The sequence below is a fragment of the Choloepus didactylus genome, chromosome 14 (genome assembly GCF_015220235.1).
Source record: "Choloepus didactylus isolate mChoDid1 chromosome 14, mChoDid1.pri, whole genome shotgun sequence".
Classification (NCBI taxonomy): Eukaryota; Metazoa; Chordata; class Mammalia; order Pilosa; family Megalonychidae; genus Choloepus; species Choloepus didactylus.
Window position 1 is genome coordinate 61557651 of NC_051320.1, and position 18803 is coordinate 61576453.

The window sequence follows — 18803 nt, forward strand, 5'->3', positions numbered from 1 at the left end:
TTTCTGTTTTCTCTTCTATTCAGTTTCATACTTCTTCTAATCTGTGTACTGGCCTCCAGTTCTACAAAACTTATTTAACTCAGTACCCCCTTGATTTCCATCTTGTCCAAATGAATCTTTCCAGTTGTTGTTTTGCCATACTAAAAAATGTTCATCGTATTTGTTGCACTCTCCTTCAAATTATCAATTCCTTGGCCACTATGTTACCATATTCAGTTTCTTTTCAAGCCTTTTGCCTCTTCTGCTAAGTTTTCTGTGCACAGCCTCTCCTCCACCCTTCTACCTTTTAGCCTCTTGGAACTCCGTCTTCTTACTTTATCACTATGCACTCTTTCTCACATAAGCAATCCCATGGCTTTTATTTCCATATCTAAGTTGGATATAATAAAGGAATAAATGACAAAATGTATATCTCTCATCAAGACCTGGCTTCCAAGCTCCGGGCCTCTGTAGCCTCTTGACTATGTCAAAGTCACCTCTTTGCTTCCTTATGGCTATCTCAACATCAGCATTTCCAATTTTAACTCTTATCTTATTTTTTTTTTTGTAAATTTTGTTTACTTTACTTTAATTCATTTTGTATAAAAAATGAATAGTTGGAGCATATTATTTTTTGTTTGCTCTTTTAGTCCCCACCCCCAAACCATAGTTAACTTTTTTTTCTTTATTTGAGAAATTTTGGGTTTACAGAACAATCATGCCTAAAATATAGAATTACCACACACCACACCACCACAAACACCCTGCATTCATGTGGAATGTTTGCTACAATTGATGATAGAACATTTTTATAATTGTACTATTAAAGTCCATGGTTTAACGTAGGTTTCAGTTCCATGGATATTTTTTAAAATTTTTATTCTGTTAACCATACATACAGTTTTTCGTATGTTTTCCTGGTGGTTACCATGAGGTTATAATTTAACATCCTAAATATATAACAATCATATTTGGTTTGATGCCAGCTTAATTTCAATAGCACGCACATGTACTTTTCCTTTTCCCCTTTTCACCTCCCAATTTTTTTGTACTTTATATGTTTTACATTGTATATCAAAAAACCTAGATTTATCATTCTTTTTGTGCATTTGCATTTTAATACCTGTAGGAAGTAAGAAGTGATGTTACATACCAAATAATGCAATGCAATAATACTAGCTTTTATAATTCACCAAATAGTTACCTGTGCTGCAGGTCTTTATTTCTTTATCCTGCTTTGAACCACTGTGTAATGTCCTTTCCCTTCAATCTGAGAACTCCCTCTAGCAGTGATTATAGGGTAGGTCTAGTGGAACTCCCTCAGCTTTCATTTATTTGAGAGAATGTCTTAATCTCTCCCTCTTTTTTTTTTTTTTTTTTTTTGCTCCTGTTTTTCTCATCCATCCATACACTCTGGACAAAGGAGAGTGTGATCCACATGGCTTTCCCAGTAACATTGTCACCCCTCATAAGCTACATTGTTATACAATCGTCTTCAAGATTCAAGATACAAACTGGGTTGTAGTTTGATAGTTTCAGGTATTTACTGCTAGCTATTCCAATTCATTAAAACCTAAAAAGGGTTGTCTATATTGTGCGTAACAGTGTCCACCAGAGTGTCTCTCAGCTCCTTTTGGAATCTCTCAGCCACTGAAACTTATTTCATTTCATTTCACATCCCCCTTCTGGTCAAGAAGATGTTCTCCATCCCACGAAGCTGTGTCTAGATTCCTCCCCGGAAGTCATATTCCATGTTGCCAGGGAGATTTACACCCCTGGATGTCAGTTCCCACGTAGGGGGGAGAGCAGTAATTTCACCTGCCAAGTTGGGTTAGCTAGAGAGAGAAGGCCACATCTGAGCAACAAAGAGACATTTGGGAGGAGACTGTTAAGCACAGTTATAAGCAGGCCTAGCCTCTCCTTTGTAGTAACAGTCTTCCCAAGGGCAAGTCCTGTTATAGAGGGCTCGACACATCAAACTGCCAGTCCCCAATGTCTGCAAGCACATCAGCAACCATCGAGGTGGGGAAGCCCAATACCCCTGCATTCTCCCCCAGCTCCTCGGGGTGGGGGGTGGGGGGCTCTGCATTTTTTTTTTCATTTTTTTTAAATTAACTATTAACAATATCAAAAAAAAAAAAAACGATAAAAAAACATTTCAAACAAATCAAAGCAAGGGAATAAGAAAACAACAGCTAATGTAAAATAACTACTTTACTTCCAAATGTTCCTACTCTACACCAAGAAAATATACAGACTATAATCCAGCTAAGGAATAAGAAAGACAGATAACCTAAAATAGCAACATTTCTGTGAACTTGTTCCTACCATACCCACCAGAAATTAACAAACCATGGTCATCCTTGGGCCTTCCCAGAACGTTAAATTTACCCATGATAACTTATCTGTTCTTATCAGGTTATCGTTCCTCCTTTACTAATTGCTCTCTATCGCTAGGTCTCCTACATTCTACATTATAAACCATTTATTTTACATTTTTCAATGGTGACATTAGTGGTAGCATATAATATTTCTCTTTTTGTGCCTGAATGATTTCGGTCAGCATTATGTCTTCAAGGTTCATCCATGTTGTCATATGTTTTGCAACATCGTTCCTTCTTACTGCCACGTACTATTCCATCGTGTGTATATACCACATTTTATTTATCCATTCATCTGTTGAAGGACATCTGGGTCGTTTCCGTCTTTTGGCAGTTGTGAATAATGCTGCTATGAACACTGGTGTGCAGGTATCTGTTTGTGTCACTGCTTTCAGATCTTCTGAATATATACCAAGAAGTGCAATTGCTGGATTGAAGGGTAACTCTGTATCTAGTTTTCTAAGGAACTGCCAGACTGTCTTCCAGAGTGGCTGAACCATTATAACGTCCCACCAACAATGAATAAGTTCCATCTTCTCCACATCCTCTCCAGCATTTGTAGTTTCCTGTTTGTTTAATGGCAGCCATTCTAATTGGTGTGAGATTGTATCTCGTTATGGTCTTAATTTGCATCTCCTAATAGCTAGTGAAGCTGAACATTTTTTTAAATGTGTTTTTTTTTTTGCCATTTGTATTTCCTCTTCAGAGAACTGTCTTTTCATATCTTTTGCCCATTTTATAATTGGGCTGCTTGTACTATCGTCATTGAGTTGTAGAATTTCTTTATATATGCAAGATATCAGTCTTTAGTCAGATACATGGTTTCCAAAAACTTTTTTCCCATTGAGTTGGCTGCCTCTTCACCTTTCTGACAAATTCCTTTCAGGTACAGAAACTTCTAAGTTTGAGGAGTTCCCATTTATCTATTTTTTCTTTTGTTGCTTGTGCTTTGGGTGTAAGGGTTAGGAAGTGACCACCTAATACAAGGTCTTGAAGATGTTTCACTACATTATCTTCTAGGAGTTTTATGGTACTGTCTTTTATATTGAGGTCTTTGATCCACTTTGAGTTAATTTTTGTGTAGGGTGTGAGGTAGGGGTCCTCTTTCATTCTTTTGGATATGGATATCCAGCTCTCCCAGCCCGATCTGTTGAAAAGACTGTTATGTCCCAGTTCAGTGGCTTTGGGGGCCTTATCAAAGATCAGTCAGCTGTAGATCTGGAGGTCTATCTCCAAATTCTCAATTTGATCCCATTGATCAATGTGTCTTTCTTTGTGCCAGTACCATGCTGTTTTGAGTACTGTGGCTTTATAATAAGCTTCAAAGTCAGGGAGTGTAAGTCCTCCCACTTCATTTTTCTTTTTTAGAGTGTTTTTAGCAATTCAAGGCATCTTGCCTTTCCAAACAAATTTGATAACTAGCTTTTCCAAGTCTGCAAAGTAGGTTGTTGGAATTTTGATTGGGATTGCATTGAATCTGTAAATGAGTTTGGGTAGAATTGACGTGACATCTTAATAACATTTAGCCTTCCTATCCATGAACATGGAATATTTTTTCATCTTTTAAGGTCCATTCCTATTTCTTTCAGTAGAGTTATGTAGTTTTCTTTGTATAGGTCTTTTACATCTTTGGTTAAGTTTATTTCTAAGTACTTGATTTATTTAGTTGCTGTTGAAAATGGTATCTTTTTCTTGAGTGTCTCTTCACTTTATTCATTTCTAGTGTATAGAAACATTACTGAGTTATAAGCATTAATCCTGTATCCTGCTACTTTGCTACATTTGTTTATTAGCTCTAGTAGCTGTATCGTCGATTTCTCAGGGTTTTCCAGCTATAAGATCATATCATCTGCAAATAATGACAGGTTTACTTCTTCCTTTCCAATTTGGATGCCTTTTATATCTTTGTCTTGCCAGATTGCATTCTAGCACAATGTTGAATAACAGTGATGATAGCAAGCATCCTTGTCTCATTCCTGATCTTAGAGGAAGGTTTTCAGTCTCTCACCATTGAGTACTATGCTGGCTGTGGGTTTTTCACATATGCTCTTTATCATATTGAGGACGTTTCCTTCAATTCCTACCTTTTGAAGTGTTTTTATCAAAAAGGGATGTTGGATTTTGTCAAATGCTTTTTCACCATCTATTGAGATGATCATTTGATTTTTCTCTTTTGATTTGTTAATGTAGTGTAATACATTGATTGATTTTCTTATGTTGAACCATCCTTGCATGCCTGGAATGAACCCCACTTGGTCATGGTGTATGATTTTTTTAATGTGTCTTTGGATTCGATTTGCAAGTATTTTGTTGAGAATTTTTGCATCTGTATTCATTAGGGAGATAGGCCTGTAGTTTTCCTTTTTTGTAGCATCTTTGCCTGGTTTTGGTATTAGATTGATGTTAGCTTCAAAAAATGTGTTAGGTACTGTTCCATTTTCTTTGATGTTTTGAAAGAGTTTAAGTAAGATTGGTGTCAGTTCTTTTTGGAAAGTTTGGTAGAATTCCCCTGTGAAGCCATCTGGCCCTGGCCATTTATTTGTGGGAAGTTTTTTGATGACTGATTGGATCTCTTTGCTTGTGATGGGTTGGTTGAGGTCTTCTGTTTCTTCTCTGGTCAGTCTAGGTTGTTCATATGTTTCCAGGAAATTGTCCATTTCCTCTACATTATCCAGTTTGTTGCCATACAGCTGTTCATAGTATCCTCTTACAATGTTTTTAACTTCTTCGGGATCTGCAGTAGTGTCACCTTTCTCATTTATTATTTTGTTTATATGGGTCTTCTTTTTGATTTTGTCTGTCTAGCTAGGGGCTTGTCAATCTTGTTGATCTTCTCAAAGAACCAAGTTTTTGTGTTATTTATTCTCTCTATTGTTTCTTTGTTCTGTATGTCATTTATTTTTGCTTTAATCCTTGTTATTTCTTTTCTTCTACTTGGTTTAGGATTGGCTTGCTATTCATTTTCTAGCTTCTTCAGTTGCTCCATTAGTTCTTTGATTTTAGCTCTTTCTTCCTTTTTGATGTATGCATTTAGCACTGTAAGTTTCCCCCTCAGTACCGCTTTTGCTGCATCCCATAGGTTTTGATATGTTGTGTTCTCACTTTCATTCATCTCTCTGTATTTAGCAATTTCTTTTGCTATTTCTTCTTTAACCCACTGATTGTTTAGGAGCGTGTTGTTTAACCTGCAAGTATTTGTGAATTTTCTAAGTCTCGGATGGTTATTGACTTCTAATTATATTCCATTGTGGTCAGAAAATGTGCTTTGAATGATTTCATTTTTTTTTTTAATTTATTGAGGCTTGTTTTATGTCCCAGCATATGATCTATTCTGGAGAAAGTTCTGTGAGCACTAGAGAAGAATGTGTATTCTGGTGATTTGGGATATGATGTTCTATATATGTCTGTTAAATCCAATTCATTTATCAGATTGTTTAGATTTTCAGTTTCCTTATTGGTCTTCTGTCTGGTTGATCTATCTATAGGAGAGAGTGATGTGTTGAAGTCTCCCACAATTATTGTGGAAACATCAATTGTTTTCGTTAGTTTTGCCAGTGTTTGTGGCACCTTGATTGGGTGCATTAACATTGATAATTGTTATTTCTTCCTGTTGAATTGCCACGTTTATTAGTATGTAGTGGCCTTGTCTCTCCTAACATCCTTGCATTTAAAGTCTATTTTATCTGAGATTAATATTGATACTCTTGCTTTCTTTTGGCTGTAGCTTGCATGAAATATTTTTTTCCATCCTTTCACTTTCAATTTCTTTGTGTCCCTGTGTCTAAGATGAGTCTCTTGTATGCAACATATTGATGGTTCATATTTTTTTTATCCATACTGCCAATCTCTGTCTTTTGATTGAGGTGTTTAATCCATTTACATTCAATTATTACTGTGAGGGCATTTCTTGAATCAGCCATCCTATCCTTTGGTTTATGTTTGTGTGATATATTTTTCTCTCTCTTAATGTCTTTTAACATACCCATACTGAATCTCTGTCCTTTGTTTGTTTCTCTGTCAGTAGGGCTTCCTTTAGTACCTCAAGTAGGGCAGGTCTCTTGATGGCAAATTCTCTCAGCATTTGTTTGTGAAAAATTTAAGCTCTGCTTCAAATTTGATGGAGTGCTTTGCTGGATAAAGAATTCTTGGTTGGCAATTTTTCTCTCTCAGAATTTTAAATATGTCATGCCACTGCCTTCTCGCCTCCATGGTAGCCACTGAGTAGTCACTACTTAGTCTTATGTTATGTTGTTTCCTTTGTAAGTGGTGAACTGCTTTTTCTCTTGCTACTTTCAGAACTTGCTCCTTCTCTTCAGTATTTGATAGTCTGATCAGAATATATCTCGGAGTGGATTTATTTGGATTTATTCTAATTGGAGTTCACTGGGCATTTATGATTTGTGTGTTTATGTTGTTTAGCAGGTTTAGGTAGTTTTCCCCAACAATTCTTTGAATACTCTCCCTAGACCTTTACCCTTCTCTTCCCCTTCTGGAACACCAATAACTCTGATATTTGGACATTTTGTATTATCTATCATATCCCTGAGGTCCATTTCGATTTTTTTTTTATTTTTTCCCCATTCTTTCTTTTGTTCTTTCACTTTTCATTGTGTCTTCTTTGAGGTCGCTGATTTGCTGTTCAGCTTCCTCTAGTCTTGTACTGTGAGTATCCAGAATCTTTTTAATTTGGTTGACAGTTTCTTTTATTTCCATAAGATCTTCTATTTTTTTATTTACTCTTGCATTATCTTCTTTATGATCTTCTAGGGTCCTCTTCATGTCCTTTATATCCTGTGCCATGCTCCTGTTGTTTGTCTTTAGTTCTTTGATTAATTGTTCCAAGTACCATGTCTCCTCTGATCTTTTGATTTGGCTGTTTGGGTTTGGGTTATCCATATCATCTGGTTTTATCATATGCTTTAAAATTTTCTATTGTTTTTGGCCTCTTGGCACTTGCTTAACTTGATAGAGTTATTATTCAAACACTTATGTCTAATTTTTCAGATCTACAGCTTGGTGGCATACGCTTTCTCTAACTAACAAGCACATGGCACCCGTGAGCCACCTATTCCCCTCAAGCCAGTTCTCCCCAACTTTGCCTTTGTGGTGAGTGTGGTTCTGAATCTTGTGGGAGTCCAGTTAGTGCACCAAGTTTGTGTGTGTAGTTGGTGCTGCCTGCCCTGAATGTGGGGCCTGTGTCTGAGCAGTTAGGGAAGGAGGGCAGCTTTAATAATCAAACCTCCCACATGTTCCTGGAGATTTAAAGCTGTTGCAAGAGTCCAAACCTTCAGTTCAGTCTTGCCAGTTTGTCTCTGCTGCTGACTGACAAGTCCTTGGTATTGGTGTATGGTCCCTTGGACTTCCGAGTATGTCACTCTTCCAAGCCATGCCGTCCTAGGGCCTCTGCTGAGGGAAGACTGTGCTACATCACTACTGAGCACTGTTCCCCAAGGGAAGTTCTGGGCTGCAGGGCCCTGTAGGGGCGTTCCCAGCCTGTTGAAAGGATGGCTGTATGGGGCGTGTTAATTTCCCCCTTTTTGCACACTTCCACCTTCCTGGCTCTGGGACAGTTAGCTGCGGGTGCACAAAAGGCTATCATCCATGCCAGATATTGTGGCATGCGCGTGTTGCTGGAAACACTTCCCGTCCCACTGGGTTGTTTGGTTCAGCTCTAGGCTGCAGTGTCGGCGCCGGGCAGGAGCATTCCCAGCCCAACGGGAAGATGGCTGTATGGGGTGTGGTTATTTTCCCATTTTTTGCTGAACTCTGTCTTCCTAGCTCTGAGACAGTTGGCGGTGGGTGCGCGAACGGCTGTCGTCCACACCAGATATTGAGGCATGTCCACAGGTTGTGGGGGCGCAGTTCCCACTGCGCTTCACTATGTGGTTCTTGCTGCTGTATCCACAGCCACTTTTGGGTTTTCAAAACTAGACCAACTCCAAATGCCAACCCTCAGTTTCCCCAGCCCGCAGCATGGCTGCCAGATATTCATCAGGCTCACTCATTTCAGAATGCAGACTCCCAGTTTCACCAAGTGCATGGTCCCTGTGGATTTAGCAAACTTTGTCCAGCTGTTGCATCACAGGAACTGGTGTTCTGGGTCACTTTCTGTCTTTTATCTAGTATTTTTCACAAAGATGTTTTTTTGCCCTGTCTCTGCTAACCGCCATCTTCCAGAAGTCCTCCTCTCCCTTATTTTTGAAAGACAGTCTGGTTGGATATAAAATTCTTGGCTGGCAGTTGTTTTCTTTCACACTTTAAGTATTTCACCCCACTGCTTTCTTGCCTCCATGGTGTCTGATGAGAAATCAGCACTCAGTCTAATTAGGACTCTCTTGTGCATAACATGTTGCTTTTCTCTTGCAGCTTTCAGAGCTCTCTCCTTGTCTTTTTCATTCAATAGTGTGTTCAGTATATGATGGTGTTCTAGTTTGCTAATGCTGCTGGAATGCAAAACACAAGAAATGAATCAACTTTTATATAAGGGGTTTATTTGGTTGCAAAATTATGGTCTTAAGGCCATAAAGTGTCCAAGGTAAGTCGTCAGCAATCAGGTACCTTCACTGGAGAATGGCCAATGGTGACTGGAAAACCTCTGTTAGGAAGGCACGTGGCTGGCATCTGCTCCAGAGTTCTGGTTTCGAAATAGCTTTCTCCCAGGATGTTCCCTCTAGGCTGCAGTTCCTCAAAAAATGTCACTCTTAGTTGCTTTTGGGGCATTTTCCTCTCTTAGCTTCTCTGGAGCAAAAGTCTCCTTTCAACAGCCATCTTCAATCTATCATCTGCAGCTCCTCGCTCAGCTCCTGTGCGTTCTTCAAAGTTTCCCCCTTGGCTGTAAGTTGAAGCTCCTCTCGCAGCTCCTGTGTGTTCTTGAAAGTGTCCCTTTTGGCTGTACCAAGCTTGCTCCTTCTGTCTGAGCTTATATACAGCTCCAGTAAAGTAATCAAGGCCCATACTGAAGGGGCAGGGCCACACCTCCATGGAAATTACCCAATGAGAGATCTCACCATAGTAGAGTGATCACATCTCCATGGAAACATCCAATCAAAAGTCTCCAACCCAATCTACACCAATACATTTCCTGCCCACACAAGACTGCATCAAAGATAATAGTGTTTTGGGGGACATAATACTTCCAAACCAGCAAAGACAGGGTATATTTTTCTTCATGTTTATGCAATTTGGTGTACTCTGAGTCTCTTGGATGTGCATATTCATTTCTTTTGCTAAGTTTGGGATGTTCTCTGTCATGATTTCTTTGACTATTCTCTCTACCCTTTTGTTTTTCTTTCTTTCTTCTCCTGCTGGGACTCCCATAATGTGTGCACTTGATGGTATCCCATAGCTGTGTCAGGCTATTTTCACTTTTACTATTTCATTTTTCTTTCTGCTCCTCAGCCTGACTCATTTCTAGTGTCTTGTCTTTATGTTCACTGATTCCTTCTTCTGCCAGCTCCAAACTGCTCTTGAAAGTATCCTGTTATTTTGGGTTTTGACCCCAGTGGTACTGTTTTGTTCCTTTTTAAAATTTCTATCTCTTTACCTATACTCTTGTTTTGCTTATTCATTGTTTTCCTGATATCCTTTAGTTCTTTGTCTGTACTTTCCTTCATCTCCTTGAGCACTTTTAAGGTCATTTTTTTTTTTAAAGACTTTGTTTGCTATGTCCACATTTCTTGTTTTCTTCATTGGGGTTTTCTGGATTTTTATCTTCTTCCTTCGGATAGGCCATCCTTTCTTGTTTCTTTGTTTGTCTTATACTCTTTTGTTGCATACTGTACATTTTAGTATTTTAAAATGTTAACTCCGGGATTTATTCCCTGAGATGTCTATTTCTTGGATTTTTAGCTAGCTCATTATGAGACAGATTTTCTTGAGCTTCAGCTTTCCTATCAGGAAGGTCTGCCCTAGTTGAATGCAGTGTACAGGGTTTTTCCTGTCTTTTTAGGCCTCTTTCTTGTTCTGGGCCTTTGCTTGTTAGTTGTTCTGGAGTTCCTCTGTTTACAGGAGTTTGGTTGTCTCCTCTGTTTCCCAGGAGACATACTTGGCGGATTGAAGCTGGCAGTCCTTCTTCCCAGACCATCTGTCTTCATAGTTTTTTGCACTACTTTCATTGTTTCTCACTGCTTTTGTCTGGAAGGCAGATTCTGGGTGGGTGATCGCCCTGGAGAGGACTTTTGGAAGCCAGTCTTTCCCAGCTAAAACAGGGTCAGGAACCCACAAAGGGGCACTGACTGTCCTCAAAGTGCCTTGGGGAGGGGATCCAGAAAGGCGCCAAAACCTTCTCAGAAGACTTCCCCAGAGCTGAGCTTTCCTGGCCTGCCCAGGAAATACAGCCCTTCAGCTAACCCTCCCCACAGCCCTGAAGAAGTGCTGCATCCTTAATTCTCTTCAGCCTCCTCCCCTGCCCAGGGATGGTTGAAACAGTGGTTGCACTGTCTTTTCAATGTAGGCTTAAATAGTAGCTGCCCTCAGAGCTAGGACCTCAGCAATCTGAATTTGCAAATTAAATTTTTAATCAGTGATCAGCCATATCCACCACTATTCTTGGGGTAGAGGATTTTTATGTACCTTTCTCTCACCAGTGCCCTAGTCAGGACTGGACCACGAAGTGGGGGACTGGACCACTGCCATGAAAGTGGGGGTGGATGCTGGTAGCTGCTGCCTGAAGAGAGCAATTTACTGGTCTTTACCGTAGTTTATCAGCCTCTTCCCTGGAGACCGTACAGTGTTCTTTTGGCCTCCAGAGTTTCCAAATAGTTGTTTCAGACAGTTCCTGCCTGTTTAATAGTTAATTTGGTGGAAGGGCTCCCTTACTCTGCCCTCCTCCCCGAAAGTCTCCTTATCCTATTCTTCAGTCTTACTTTTGTATGTTTCTCTGCCTCAGTAGGTAAGTGATCGTAGATCCCCTTTTCCTGTTTTCTACTGGGAACCATCCTTGGATTTTTCCTTCCCTAATTAGTAAAATCTAAACAGTCACTGAATTCTATGGCTTCTACTACCTAAGCTTTACGGATTCGTTTCTCACAGTCCCTCTAAAGTCCATACTTACTTTGTTCATTGCTATATGGCTGTGCTTACCTCACTGTAGGATACTTAATAGACACCTAGTAAGTATATATAGAATAAATTAGTGAATAAACTAATGAATGAAAAAATAAAGAAATGAACAAACAAATCTAGTAAGGACTGGAACTTTGTTTTCTGATTTTGAAATCTCTGATTTTTCAAGTCAAGTATTCATTTTGTGTTAAATGGTTCGAGGACTTGGATCTTTTGACCTACCAGCCTAGCGCACTTTCTACCTCTCATTATAATATATGATATCTAAGAAATAGAAATTATGGTATCATGGGATGTCAAAAGTTGGAAACCACCTTACAGTGAGTGCAAACTCCTCATTTAACAATGACAAATACTCAGGAAAGATATAACCTATACAAGGCCATTCAGCTCATTATTGAACAGAGTTGAAGGCTGAAAGTCAATCTTCTTAATCTTAGTGCGATAATCTTTCCTTTACTTCCTGGCACCTATTAGTCATTGAAAAACTTTAAAGTATCATATTTTAAGCAACATGAGTTAAATTACATATAACTTCCATTTATACAATGTCTTATTTCCTTTGCTATTATTAACCTATGTAGCCTTGGTCATGTATGTACGATAGTTATTTGCACTGTGCTTCTGGTTTTCTTTAGAAGCTTTTGTGAATAAACAAGTATTTTTATTTAACTATTTCAGTTAAAGAAAGGAATTCCACAAACCTCAAAATAACTTCTTGATAAGCAAGAAAGGAGACCAGGATTTATCTGCTTGCCTAATAAAGTTGAGAAGCTCGATTTGATAACTTGAATGGCTGGACTCTCTATTAAGGCCATCTTTAAGAGCTCATAAAAGTATTTTTGGTCTGTTTAAAATTTTAATGCATACCCAGACACCTCAAAAACTTTGGAGATATTTGGGTATCACTTTGTGATCTGACCCAAGTTTGTAGTTCTTAATCCATTAAAAAACAGACCTGCTTGTAAATCCATAGGTATAGATAAGGAGTCCCTGTTTGACTGAGTATGGGCCCTCAGTGGCAGAAAGGGAGGTTGAATTACTTTTAAAAAAGGTTTTCAAAGGTTCTCATGATTCCTCTGGTATCATTTACTTTGTGACATGACTGTTTTTTAGTGTGTAAAACCAAGCAAATTGTTTGGACTTCCTTTTTTTGTAGAAAACAACATTCTTAGCTAGTGTTCAGTTGAAAGAGTGAAATGAATTTTAGCTCTTAATGGTAAATTGCAAGAAATTGTTTAAAATATTAAAAAGTGTGGTTAAAATATACTAAGAACTCCTATCAGATAGAAATAAGTCCCTTTTTAAATAGAAAATTTATCCTAAAGATTTAAATAACTGCATAATCACATGAATATGCATACATTGAGGGACATTTTCCTACTGATTCCTTTTTGACATCACAATGGATTGTTAGCTGGGCTTTGTCTTTGAGTTTGTGTCTATATACTTTTGATTGGACATTTGATTCCAATGTATTAATCAAAAGTTTCTACAAGGATGAAAAACAAGTGCTTTCAAGGACAAATCTCCAGGTGGGTTTGTCATTCTACATAGAGGAAACAAATTATTGTTACGTCTTCTCTGGACTCTGAATAAGCTTCAGCATTTGGTACTTAAGCATAAATGTTATTTAATATAAATATTCTATTTGTAACACTATCTTGTGGAAGTTGGGATCTATTGAATCTTTCTGAGTCCATTTTTTGGAGATTTTACTAATCTTCAGACACCAATACACAAAAAGGAAAAAAAAGGGGGTGGGGCACACCTGTCTTAATTTAATGGGTTCTTCCATTTCAGGTGTATTTGGCTTTTGGGACAAGAAGGCAGTATGAGAAGACAGGATAATGGAGGTGTGGTCCTTGAGTTTAAATTTTTGACTGTGACCATGGAATTGTTCCCATTGCATCAATATGTCAGATTACCCCTTAACTATTGTTCACATGGAGATAAATTTATGTTTAATAATGGACACAATTTACCCATTACACATTATTTTAGTTGGTTGTGGCTTACATACTTTGATTTTAATTTTCAGGATAAGAAATAACACAAACATGGAAATTACGCCTGATATTTTAACTATTAATGGGAGGTGACAAATGAAAAAGAGATATAATTGAACTCAGGTTGATGATGTTTTTAAAACATCAAGATTAAATCTACCTATTTAAAGATAGCTACTGACTTGAAAGTAATCTAAGAGAAGATTAAAGCAACTTCATTTTATAATTTGTTACCTACGACTCGTATTATCATTTAGAAATTTTAATTACTGAATACATTTGATTCCATTTAGAATTTTCTCAGCTTTCTATTTATATGGACTTCCATTTATGCTTACTATTCTATATAGAGTCTCATGTATGCTATTGAGCACATGGAGAAGAAATATCATTTTAAAAACTAAGTTATTGAGATAATATTTTAAAATATAAATTTTTTTTGGCATGGTAATATGATAATATAATACCACCAGGGCATAAAGATCATAGATTTGATTTTTTTTTAGAGACTGGGTCTTCAATTTCTGACAGAGATTTTTTTTTTTCCTTTTATCCCAGTGTTTAGTCTGGTGTTTATTCTTTGAAGTTTTGAGGGCTTCATTCTTTTGTATTATTCTATTCATTTATATCTTAAGTGAAAATTGATGAATTCCTACTTAATGCTAATGTATACTGTCTTTGCTTTGTGTTTCTTTAATGACCCCGAAGTATTACTTTGGAGGAAATGAAATGAAGAAAAAAGAAAAAAGAAAAAAACCCATCCCAAATGGGCTATTTCTTAAGTGTTTTTGTCCAAACTCTTTTGGTAGCATACAACTCTACCTAAAGTACCAGATATAGAAAAGTAACAACTATGCCTAAACGGTTTTTGTTTTGATAAACATGAATCTCTTTATTTTTTGCACAAGTAGTAGACATTTTATCCATTTAATATAATAAGCAATTTCAAGAAATTAGCAAGTACTTTCAAAAACTCTACAAGTTTTTTTTTTTTTTCCTCCAAGAGTCTTGGCTAATTGTGATAAAATTATTGCCTGAGGTATATATCTCTAACTGTAATTTTTTAGTTACCGTGGTGATAAAATATAGTAAGAATCTTTACCCTAAGACATTGTCCTAATATTTCTTTTCTGTCTTTTTTGGCTTTGGATCAAAGCTTTTTTGAGGAAGTGTTATTACTTCTGGTTTTTAAAACTGACTAAATAGGATTGACTTCAGTAGATGATGTGTATGAAAAGGTGCAAAAAAGAAATTGGGCTAAATTTGAATACAATTTTAAGGATGAGGTTTATTTTCCTGTCAGGATAACAAGATCAGTTGTTTTTCAGACAAGTATAATTAATTCTCTTTATATGAATCTTGAGAATATTTTGCGCATAAAACACACACACACACACACACACACATACACACACACACAAGGGTGGCTATTGTACTTACACAAGTGAAAGTACTCTAAACACCTCTTGTTTCCCTTGTCTGCAGGAGAGCTGGAGGTGTTTCAGAAAGATGGAGAACGAAAAATTCAGAGTCGGCAGCAACTTCCAGTGGGAACAACCTGGGGGCCTTTTGCTGGGAAGATGGACCTGAATAATAACTCCTTGGTATGCAGATGCTCTAAGATGGTTGACTCAGTATTTTGTTATAGCTCAGAAATTATCTCTGCCTTCTTCTCAGTGAAATCACAGAAAATAACAATTTGTTTTTGCTTTTTCATGGACTGCAAAACTTGGATTTTTTCCAAGTGGTTTGTCTCTGACTAATATATATGCAGAATTTAGAAAGAAACAGGTTAATCATACTAAATGGTTGTTTAGTAAGGTAATTTATAAGGTTATAGCTTTGTCTGCTTAGCCAGACTAATACTGTTCACACTTAATAACATACAATTGTTTTTATTTTTAAGATGACACAAATTAATTGTCATACATTACAGGTTTACATGAAGAACAAGACATAAAGAACTTTGCTGTTTCTTGGTAATACTATTTGTAACTTTAAGAGCAAGGATGAATGATTAGCACCATAATTTTTGTTGTTAAATTATTTTTTTAAAAGTTCTGAAATCAGAAAGTCTACCACCTAGTAAAATTATATGGACAATTGATTAGATTATTTCAAAAGTAATGGAAAGATGGGATGTTAGGTTATATTTGAACTTAATTTCTTAATTGCATATATTAGTTTCCTATTGCTAATATAATTGCATTTACTAGTATTCCTAAATTTACCTCAAACTTAGTGGCTTAAAACAACACAGATTTATTATCTTGAGGTTCTGGAGGTCAAAGTCTGAAATGGGTCTCACTGGGTTAAAACCAAGGTGTCCATAGGCCTGTGTTCCTTTCTGGAGGCTCTAGGGTAGAATCCATTTTCTTACATTTTCTATCTTCTATGGGATGCCCTCACTCCTTGTCTCATGACTTCTTTCATCTCTAAATCCAGAACTGGTTGATCTATCTTTCTCTCATTGCATCATTTTTATACTGACTCTTCTGTCTCCCTCTTACAAATTTAAGGACCCTTGTGATGACATTGGGTTCACCTGGATAATCCAGGGTGATCTCTATTTATGGGTCAACTGAGTAACAACCTAAATTCCATCTGCTGCTTTAATTTCCTTTGCCATGGAGCATAACATATCCACTGATTCCAGGAATTAAAATAAAAATAATAGCTAAAAACTTCTCCTACTTTAAGTGATAATACAATTTATAGAACTTGGGGAGAAGAAGTTTTATATCCCCAGCAAAATCTCAAGGAAAATCCTAGTCTATAAATGCCATTCATGTAGACGGAGTCTCTTGAACGGTAAGTGACTCAGTCTCTACTGTGGGAACTTAAAAACTCCCAGAGGTTTTCTGACAGATGTACTGGGCTCAGCAGCATTGAATTCCTGTATGAGTTAATACATGAAGAAAGTGATATGTCTGGATCTCTGTTTATTCAATGATATGTTGATGTGACTGAGGTTTTTGGTTCAATTAAAAGTAACAATTGGAATGATTAGGAAATACTTTTTTGCTAAACTTTGTAAACAACATGTGACATTCTAGGAGTATACTTCTTACTTCCTGAAATCAAATATTTATCTATAAAAAAGCTGAAGTAGAGAATTCCATATGTATTTAGAGTCCAAACAAATTGACTTTACAATCCAGCCTAAATATTTTATAAACTAGGCATTTTAACTCTAGGTAGTCCAGTATAGCTACTTAAAAAGAGTCCATGATGTGGCCCCACAAACACTGCAGCCATTGGTCAGTTGAGCTGTATTAAAAGACCATTCTATTGATCCCTTTGAAAGAGCAATATTTACTATACTGACTTTTTAAGGTAATAAATGGCCAAAAGAGGAAGATTATCTAAGCATCACAGGTTGTGTTAAATGTTCTTTTTTACCTAATTCATCTGGGGTTTCTATTTTTGTCTGCACTGTTTAAGTAAATAGTTTTATGCAGTAAGATATGTAAGATTTCTCATTATATATCAGACACCAACATGAACTTCAGCCATTTCCCTGATATCTCTCCAAAAGTGCCCTGCACTGAAGTGGCACCTATTGTTGATACAAGAGGTGATAGACCCTTTTATTATATCAGATTAATATCTGTATTATAAATATAATCTTTATTAATCTTTATTAATCTGTATACCACTATATATGTAGAATGCATTTTTCTATGTGTGGAATACATAAAATGCATTTTATGACATCTTTAGCATTTGCTAAATTGTGATGCTTGGTCGGGGTTAGCCAGTTTTATCTTGGATATTTTATCATTTTTTTATTTAGTAAGTTTTAAAAATCTGATGTTTAAAATGTCCTCTTTGAACTACACTGTACTCTTTTTTTACCTTATTAGAATCAATTTCAAATATTCCATATGTTTTATGGTAAATAAAATACTTAAGGAATATATTTCTTTTTTTGTATATTTTGAAAGGGTAATACAGATAAACTCAGCAATGTTTCAGTTAATTTAAGTGGAGGTTATTTATTATAGAGTTCGAAATACTGAAATTGAAGTAATGCTTCTCAAGAAAGAGAATAATGTTCTATAGTCATATAAAAGAAAAATGCTTCTTCCTTATATACTCCTTATATTCAAATTAATCTTTTGATCATCTTAAACTTTGGTTTAAAAAAGTGAATTTCTATTACCTTTTCTTCCACCCTCTATTCACATTGTTAAAGTAAGTCTCTTAGAAAATAACCCTGTTTGTGAAATTTTAATTTTTCACTTAAGTGATTTTCTGTTTTTTTTAGACAGACGTTAGGTGGTTGTCCATTAGCTGTATCACTCTAAAACTATTTTATGCTATATAGTATTTTTTAATGAATTCAATTTATATATATGAAGTGTTAAAGATTTTTGATACTATTTAGGGTATCAAAAATCAAAGCTAGGTAATAGTTCTTCATAGGAAAATGTTTTAATACTCCAGTTATCTTCTTTTGTGTTAGGAATCAAATATTTAATTCATATTATTTCCTTAAAATATAGCATTTTATTTATTTTAAAACTTACCTACTTTACTAAAATACACTTTAAAATATGTGTCCTTCAAAGTATCCTTCTCTTTTTGAACTTCTGATTTTGTTATTGGATACTCCTCTACCTCCTCCTAGTACTGCTGCTAATATTGCTATTAGTACAACTATAATTACTACTATTATTACTACTGCACAGCAGTTGACTAACATATACTACACTTTTCTAGGTAGTGCAACAAATTAGAATTTTAATCATCAAAACAATTAGTTTCTATTTTAAATTGTGAATTAGGTTCTATTTTAAACTATACTTTATAGATAGAAAATAAAGATAAAGGCAGAATATGTAAATCATTTGCACTCAGGCCTTTTTTTCCAGAATCTGCATTTTTAAAGGCCATGCTACATGGCATCCTCAATTACATCTGTAACATGATTTAAGCATAGTATTTTTTAACAATGATGAAATTGTGGGGATGTCTTTATATGAGTACTAAGCTTATAAAATACCTGGATGAAAATATGCAATGATCAGGAGTATGTTTTTTTTTTTTTTTACTTTGGGCAAAATATTTGTTATGATATTTCATGGACTGAGGACTTAAGAATTAATCCAAACAGTTCTGCAATTTTATTGCCTCTTTATGATTTGGTCAGTACTGTAATACATATTTTATATTATGAAAATAAATTTTTCTTATGATAAAATATATAGCCTACTAACTCTTTGTTGCCCAACCTTGGAATCAAATTTGGAATTAGCATCCTCTTTTAATAAATTGCTTATTTACCAACTGAAGTAATGTTACTCTGCTGATACTCATGGTGTTGGCTCAGGAGATTCAGCACACTAATTAATCCAACACAGTAATT

General features: G+C 36.2%; 1 protein-coding gene across 3 annotated transcripts in view; it reads left to right on the forward strand.

Annotated features, from left to right (window-relative positions):
• Positions 1-18803, forward strand: part of ZFPM2 (zinc finger protein, FOG family member 2) — a 491022-nt gene that overhangs the window by 249554 nt on the left and 222665 nt on the right. For all 3 annotated transcript variants that reach the window (XM_037802802.1, XM_037802803.1, XM_037802804.1), the window contains one exon: positions 14918-15036. In XM_037802802.1, coding sequence (XP_037658730.1) covers positions 14918-15036 — 119 coding nt within the window. The remainder of the gene's footprint in view (positions 1-14917; positions 15037-18803) is intronic.